Source organism: Bombus impatiens, unplaced genomic scaffold (assembly GCF_000188095.3).
Source record: "Bombus impatiens unplaced genomic scaffold, BIMP_2.2 scf_0361, whole genome shotgun sequence".
NCBI classification, from domain to species: Eukaryota; Metazoa; Arthropoda; class Insecta; order Hymenoptera; family Apidae; genus Bombus; species Bombus impatiens.
The window spans coordinates 560,816-569,591 of record NT_176780.1 but is presented as its reverse complement, the minus strand read 5'-3'; the positions used below and the strand labels follow the sequence as shown (position 1 = coordinate 569,591).

General features: G+C 43.9%; 1 protein-coding gene across 1 annotated transcript in view; it reads left to right on the top strand.

The window, feature by feature from the left end:
• LOC100747449 (GATA zinc finger domain-containing protein 10) overlaps window positions 1–7,359 on the top strand; it is a 26,947-nt gene extending 19,588 nt beyond the window's left edge. Inside the window, exons 4-11 of the mRNA XM_003489666.4 lie at window positions 620–802; window positions 922–1,040; window positions 1,211–1,547; window positions 1,644–1,756; window positions 2,017–2,152; window positions 2,310–2,693; window positions 2,810–2,899; window positions 3,214–7,359. Coding sequence (XP_003489714.1) covers window positions 620–802; window positions 922–1,040; window positions 1,211–1,547; window positions 1,644–1,756; window positions 2,017–2,152; window positions 2,310–2,693; window positions 2,810–2,899; window positions 3,214–3,582 — 1,731 coding nt within the window. The 3' untranslated portion in view covers window positions 3,583–7,359. The remainder of the gene's footprint in view (window positions 1–619; window positions 803–921; window positions 1,041–1,210; window positions 1,548–1,643; window positions 1,757–2,016; window positions 2,153–2,309; window positions 2,694–2,809; window positions 2,900–3,213) is intronic.
• The last annotated feature ends 1,417 nt before the right edge of the window (window positions 7,360–8,776 follow it).

Genomic DNA, 8,776 nt, shown 5'->3' with positions numbered 1-8,776 from the left:
TAGGAGTAGAAGTAGAAGGTGTAGGAGTAGTTGAAATAGGACGGGTACGGGTACGGGTACGGGTACGCGTACACACGGGCGGCGTCGGGACGTTACGGGGCGAAGCGCGGTGAAAAGGGACAGGGGAGAGAAGAGAGAGGCGAGAGCGAAACGATAGAGTAAGAGAAACATCGCGAGGTAAGGGGTAACGCTCGCGATGGGCACGGCGAGGGAAGAGAGGCAGAGGTGTACTCGATCAATAGGCAAGTACGTTCCTTCAAAGGAAAATTCCTGATGCTATTAAATCCAATTTAAAAACTTTTATTCCCCGTGTCCCGACGCGCTCTACACGGCAAATGTATTTTCCTCCGTTCCCCGCTCCGAAACGCTAATAAATCGCTGAAAGGATTTCAAACGATACGACGACGATGCTCTCTCTCTCTCTCTCTCTCTCTCTCTCAATCTCTCTCTTCTATAAGCCTCTCTGCCGTGGGTATTTCGTTGATCGAACAGACTATGCGGAAGCCCGATTAAACAGAAACAACAGCCATGCGGACGCGCGATGTTCTACGTTCCGAATCGGCGATCATACTCCTCGAATCACCGATTAAAATGTCCAGCTTGTTGCTCTCCTTCGTAGACGTTTCACACTCCCAGTTTCGGTGATGAAGATTTCGACATACCGGCTATCCATTCGCACTCGCATCAGCAGCATCAACATCAACAGCAGCAGCAGCCGCAGCAACAGCAGCAACACCAGTCGCAGCAGCAGCAGCCTCAGGCTCAATCTCAGCACGATCCGATGCACGGTTACCAAACGCAGGTAAATTTCATCCAAGACGAGACAAAAGTTTCGCAGGGGATGAAATGTGTATAGTACGTGAGCGTTCCGCTTTTACGGATTCGTTCGAATGATCAGCACCGTTCGAATGGCTTTCGCAGATGATGCAAACCGGCAACGTGCAACAGTCTGCGGATGGGTTGAATCTCGATCCGGGTGGATATCAACAATCTCTTTATCTACAGCAGGACCACTCGATGCAGCAGTCGATGAACGTTAGGTGAGTCGGAGTCGTAATCGGATCCGCGTGCGATTTAGATAACGGATGAGATAACCTTGCCACTGAAGCAGAATCGGCGCGCGATCGCCAATTCCATTCTCGAATCCGCAAGAAACGATCCTCGTTAACTATCATCTACAAACATCTTTTTCTTCGATGTTTTCTGGTAGCTCGACGTATAGTAACTCGCAGGGTTCGTATGCGAGCATGAATTCTCCGCGGCAACAGCATGGAAATCAGCAAATAATGTTGCTTCAACAGCAGCAACAGCAACAGCAACAGGCACAGATGCAACAACATATGCAATACATGCATACTCAACAGCAGCAGCAGCAACAACAACAGCAGCAGCAGCAGCAGCAACAACAGCAGTTGCAACAACAAATACAATATAGGAGTCCAACGGGTGGTAGTCCATCCGCGATACAATCAAGCACGATCCCCGAGGCAAACAACAATACTACGACTAGCGAAGATAGCGACGACAGTACACCTCATTCCGGAATGGTGAGTTTTAGTCGATCGATTGGCACGCATCTCGAATCTGACCGATCATGTATAAACAACGAACGAATGTGGCACGATTCGCGGTCGTTTGTCCAGATTACCGGCATTAAACGACCCTCGCCGGAACCGACCGACGTTGCAGCAAAAAATCAAAGGAAACCGAAATCGCAGAAAAAGAAGAAGAAAAGAGATCCCAACGAACCGCAAAAGTGAGCATTCTTTTTACTTTTCTTTCTTTCTTTCTTTCTTTCTTTCTTTCTTTCTTTCTTTTTCGCCGAACTCTTTGGCGTAGTAGCGCGCGTGCGCTATAATAGATCCGGAAAGTAGCCAGATCGAATCGAATCTAGTTTCGGAAAACGAGAAACACCACGATAAAGAATGTTCGAAAGATCGACTAGATCGCTCTTCGTCAAAAATTTGTGCGCTCTCCTGCCATCGTCGTATTAGACACGTGCTATCTATTTTACAGGCCCGTCTCGGCGTACGCTCTGTTCTTCAGAGATACCCAAGCTGCGATAAAAGGACAAAATCCAAATGCGAGCTTCGGCGAAGTTTCCAAGATCGTCGCCTCGATGTGGGATGCGTTGGAGACCGAGCATAAGAACGTGAGTACTCGCGAAACATAATTTTCTTCCTTCTTCTTTCTGCTGCTTCGTTCCTCGTCCTCGTGAAATTCATTTGAGAAAAGCGAGCGTGGACTACGTTATAGAAATTTCGCTTTCATCTCGACCGTTGTGTACAAAGAAATTTATATTTATGTAGGTTTACAAGAAGAAGACTGAAGCAGCGAAAAAGGAATATCTGCAGGCACTCGCGGCGTACAGAGCGTCTCTGGTTAGCAAGGGTGCGGCCGAAAACGAACAACAGCATCCGCAACAGCAACCGCAACAACAGCCATCGCCGCAACAACAACAAGTTCAATATACGGCGTATGGTAGCTACGCCGGGAACGGAACACCGGGAAACGTCTCGTATCAGGTGTACAGTCCGCAGCCTCAACCTTCTTCGCCTCAGCAACAACATCCGCATCCTCATCCGCATCAACAGCTTCAACATCATCAGCAACCCGCGCAACAAATGCAAATAAAAAAATCTCCCCACCATTTAACCATGCCAGGAAACTCGCAGCAGCAACAAACGCAACAGGTAATCGTCTTTCTTCGTCCGTTTGTCACCTCTTTCTATTTTCTTAGTCTTAAAGTCTTAGTCTTCTAGTCTTAAAACTTGGCTACCATTCTCTTCTTCGTATACTTTTCTTTCAGACTATGATGACTACATCGATGGCGCCAACCCATATTTCGCAACAACAACCATCGCAACAGCAGCAGCATATGCAGCAACAGTACATGCAGGTCAGCAGCGATGTGAATTCATTTTCTTTTTCTCGCGTCTCTTTTCTTCTCGACGATTATTTTCTTCTCCGTTTATATTTCCGTCTCGATTCGTCCTCCCACGCTTTCATCGTATTCATCCTTTTTACCACGTTTAATTCATTTCCGTTCGAATGTGCTTAACGCGTAAAGAGCCGCGACAAGCGCAAAGAAAACAGCAACGATATTTCATACCGCGATGCTGCCAGTTGTGAGCAACAGCGCCAGGCAGCAGCAAGTACGAGTATGTTACCACGAGGCAAATTGAACAGTAGAGAATACGTACGTTTTCGCAGATACCGCAACAGCAAGTGCAGCAAGTACCGCAACAATCGCAGCAACATCATCAGCAACAGCAGCAACCGTCGCAACAGCAACAGCAGCAGCAGCAGCAAATGATACATTCGAACCCAACGAAGAGCGATTCTTTGTCGAGTTCACCGTCGGCAGTGAACTCTGTAACTCAGGCTGCGAACATGGCTGCTCAAAGACCGACGTCGAACGCTTGTATACGTCACGGATGCCCGAACCCCGCCGTAGCAAACAGCGAATGGGAGGACGAGTATTGCAGCAACGAATGCGTGGTCAGCCATTGCAGAGACGTGTTCACCACGTGGGTATCATCGAACCAAAATCCGCAACAGAACTTCTCGACCGTAAAATAAGGACGACGGGCCGAGCTGGGTGAAACGCAGCGATCGTTTGAAATGTTTCCTACCGTTTGTTGTAGTCGCGGAACACGAATATACCTGATGTTCAAAGCGTGATCCGATTCGATATCTTTTGTACATATGTCCATCGTACAGATAGTCACACACGCACGCACACATACATACATACATACATACATATAAACATATAAACATACGTGCGCGCACACACATACATACACAAGGTTTCGCGTTAAATCAAAAGACGAACGACCGGAGGATAAAGACCGCGCTAAGCGAATCGCTACACAGATCTCTAAGTTTCGTTTGAAAGACTGCGTGCGTCGCAGCACGATGCCCGTCAACGTGGATATATATTGCCGTTTCACTTTTCCACTGACTACGTTTTTCACGCGAGGACGAGCAACGTAGCTGCGTAATCGCGAAAGAGTATTAGTATCGCCAAAGTATAGCAGCCGACAAGATCATCGGGTTGCAGTTCGAGGGAATCGATCTCGTTATTGCGCGTTTACCGATCGCGCGAAACGTTCACGTGCCGCATACACACTATCGAAAACGAGAAGTAACGATGAATCGCGCGCGACCGTAAACCAAGTTGCATTCCTTGAACGTCTAGTTAGGGACCGTTTAACGATAGATAACAGTAATTTCGTAGAAGTATATTCGCAAACGTTAGGATACGTCTATTCCATACTGAATTCGCATAGGTGCGCCACGCCGTGTCGAAACGTGGTAGAAACGAAAAGCAAGTATTTGCCTGCTGATCGAACCGTGGTTGACAACTCGTTTATAATTGATAATCGACGTGAGAACGTGAATGATGAGCGCGAAAAGGAAGACACGGCGAAGAATAGGAGAAGAGCGAGAAAGGACTGGCGGTTGGTAGCCATCAAGAACGAGTGACGCAACTTATTTTTGTATAATTTTACAAAGAAAGAAAAAGTCGCGGAGAAGATTCGTGCAGATGCTAGGGAAGACGTGATCGTTCGACGCGAACAACCGATTCGATCTTTTTGTTCGTTTCTGCTCGCGTTCGTTGCGTATCGTTTCGTTTCGATATCGATATTGGTATTACGTTCTCAAGCGTTGTACGTTCGAATTTGTGGGTACGATCGAAGCAAACGAGTCGACGTTATTTATTTCGAAACACGATATAGTTTGTACTGACGCGAGTCTTTAGCCGTTCACGATCGCCGAACAAAGAGTAACTTAATTACGGTTGGAAGATAAAGGTAACCTAACGGGACCTAACCTAAAAGAGCCGATTTTTTTCTTTCGTTGGATTTGTGGGAAAGTACTCGTGTGTGGTATACCCTTTCAAATCTTTGTATCTGTTCTCGACGGCAATCTGCACGATTTCCGACTCCAGAAAGAAGTGGGGAATTAGCAAGTTAATATGTTTATATTACGAAAGATCATGTAGCTTTTCCGTGACAGATAGTACTCACGTGCCCATACACGCACGCGCATGTAAACGCGTGGCATTGATAAGTTTTTAAACAATTTTTTTTTCTTTGTAACAGTATCCTTGTACATACAACAAGAAAAAAGAAAAAAGAATAATATTCCGTAGATTTATAAGTCGCTACGATGTAAACATAATCTATAGTGTAACATATTGATAATGGCATAACTCACATATACACACATACGTATATAAACCATATATACATGCGCGTGCGCGCGCGCGTATGTGTGCATGTGTGTTGTCTGTGGTATATAAATAAATAAATAAATAATTATATATATGTATATCATATATATATATATAATTTAACAAATGTATATCATATATATATATATAATATGATATAGAAATATATGAGTAATATAAATGTAAAAATTAATCGGTGACGTCGTGCATACATGTGTACATAAGTACGTACCTACATATGCATGTATACGTATACGCGACTCACGCCTGTATGTACGTATGTATATATGAATGTGCACACGTAGCAAACGAAGCGACAGCTGCGAATAACTGCGTTGTCGTTATTGAATGTAAACAATCACTGCATAGATGGTTATGAATTGGCCGAATTGGCCGAAACGCGACGATATTTCGCACGCGGCCGAATAACATCGATCCTTGATCCAAAACTCGGCGGGTTCGAATTTTTCCAGGGTTAGACGTAATCACGTAAATCTGTATACCGAAGAACAAAAACACAAAAAACAAAGAAAAGACGAAAAGAGAAAAAAGAAAATAAAATTTAGAAGATATCCAACTAATCGTGTATATCGTCGATACGTTAATAGCAACCTTGTGTCCCTGTTTCTATTTACCGTTACATGCCATTGCACTTACATGTACATACGCGTAACAATGTATACTCGAAACGAATTTAATTTTCTTTCTATAGAGTTTGGCTTTTTTCATGTAACAGGCTGAGTGGAGTAAATGTACGCGTCCACTTGATAATACACAACTATCGCTGGTTGCTCTCAAGTGCATTTTTTCCAAGTGGACAGACACCGCGTTGAGAGTGATTATCTGATCCGATAGTGGATCGGACAGCGACTCTCAAAGCAATGTTCACTCGCGAACGATACTCTCGAGAGCAACCGACGATAGTTTCGCTCTCGCGTTCACGCCTATCTTCACAGAGATTTTAGTTTGACAAGCAATAATTACAAGCGATGGTATTCGATGAGTTAATAATTCGTTCTTTCAAACGGAACGTAGTTTTCTATCAGCCGGGACAGTAATACCGTGAAGCACGTACCGTCGTTAATGTATGCGTAACACAATGACTATAGTTTTTATTTAAAATTACTTTACGAGGTACATTTATATATACATAAAAAATGTATGACTAATACATTTAAGCTTACGCAATATGGACATATTCGTACACGTGCAGTAACGTAATTGTAACACTTTTTTTTCCATTTTCGTTCTTATACTCTGCGAGTTCGATTTCTTATTTCTTGTTCATTTATTAGAATCAGCTTTCGATGCGAATTATCAACGATTTACATCTAACTTGTATCGATTTTCTACGAACGATACCGGAATGTTGCAAGTCCCTTTGGCCGAAACAAATAAAATTCTCGCAAAAATGTCAACAACAAGTTCCGTTACGACGATCGCCATATACGATCCCGGAATCGATAGTCGAACGAATCGAGTTCGGTCGAATCGAGTCGAAGTTGATATAGAGTAGAGAAACGGTCGCCTCCATGTTGGCGATCGAACGGTGATCGCACGAAACGGATATAAAGGGGAGAGAGTGGGGTGGGTCTGGAACGAGGTACTTTGAACAAAGGGAAACGAAATTGATATAAACGGTGCAAATCGCGGAGACGAGGTTTACGAGCGAACGGGCAGGACGAGGAAAGAAAGGAGAACGACAACGAAGGCGGAAAAAGAAACGGGCTCCCGTAAACATAGGAAGGTGGGAATTGGCGACACGAATCGACCGAAAAGAACGTTTCGCGCTCGATATTTTCGAAATTTTTGGTAAAAATATGGGACGATACACGACGAACACTTGAGATTCTTGCGGACACATAACATCCAATATACACATGTATTTCTTGTACTCGACGCGCGCATACGCGCTTTTCTTTATCTCGCGCATACTACACAAGAGTCTGCGTGCTAAAATCTTTGATCCGCGCGATACAATGTTTGTCACGCTAAACCGTACGTAACGTTACATAGAACGTATGGATTCGCGAAAATGATCGATCGATAGATTCGCTCGCATTCTCCGTGTTCTCGTAAAATGCACGGCACAAAAATAAATGCTCCTATTTCGATTACATATATTCTCTTTCTCCTTTTCCTTACACGCATCTACGCATAGCTACACGCGCACACACACGGACGCATGCATTCTTCCGTTCTAATCGTAAGTATAACAACGTTACACACACAGTCTCGCGTACGCTTGTACATCTTCAATTAACTATATGCTTCATGAAATTTCTGCTTTTTACAAAATATCACAAAAATCACACCAGCCTTTGTTCGCGACAAAAAAGACAACCAAATATCGTGCTATGCCGCTCGAAGAAAGACGACCCCCGAAACGAAACGCCGTCTTACGATGAAAACACAGAACGAATCGTTTCGTTTTTCCGCGTAACGTCGCTGCGCACCTCGTGTCTGCTTTCGCCACCGCGAACGTCGTCGCTTCCGCCCCCTGCCCTCGATGCATCGTTTTAAAACGCGCTGTTTTTCCATTTTTTCTTTTTTTCTCTTCTTTTTTTTTTTTTTTTTTTTTTTTTAGATTTTGGAAAAGTAACTGGAATTGATTCCAAAGTAAGAAATCAGCAGAAACGTTGCTACGATATAATACAACGCTTGAAAACAACTGATGTCACGGTGATCGTTCGAAATTATGGAAAGTTTCGATCGTTAATTAGGTTAGGTTTTAACGGGTCCCACGAACGAGACAAGTTTTAATTGTGAAACAAGGTTTGGCGCGGAAACGTGCATTTTCTAGGATGCTATCGAATTTTCTAGCTGTTGGGTTTGCGAGGAGAAACTCGTTTGTTCTCTGTATGATAAATTTAAAATATATATACCACACTCGCTCACATATTTTCAATGTAATTTAATTACAATCGAATCAATTGCGCCTAATTAAAATTAGCTATGTCTAAATGTTATGAACCAAGTGATAATAATAATTTATTCGTCTTCTTAGATTATCTATATATATATATATATCAGTTTACGGAAGTATTCGGACAGAAAAGTTGAGGCGTACGATTTTTTTCATCTGTTTTTTTTTTTTTTTTTTTTTTTTTTGTACCGCGACTCCTCCTCGATTCGCCTCGGCCTCCCGGGGCCGTTTTCAAAAACTCTCGTAACATTTTAACGCCGCGATCTCGCGGAAAGTGTACGATCGACGAATTACGAAACGTGAAATCTGGATGGGTAAGGCGAGGCCGTGTGAACGCGCGCTATCACGCGTTTCTAGGGCAACTTTACGCGAAAGCGTAGAAAACACTTAAACCTACTGTCTTTTAGATTTAGTCGAGAAGCGCTAGTTTCGCCCGATCTCCGCGATTTCTGCTCCGTCAAGCTACGCTAGACAAACAACGTGCGACAGCGAAGCGGAAGAGGTGCAGCGAAAAAGGCTCGCTTTTTTATCGTTGATCGTACGATAATACAGCGCGTTGGCGACACCGATGTCGGCGTGAACGGCAACGATGACAGTGGCGGCGACCG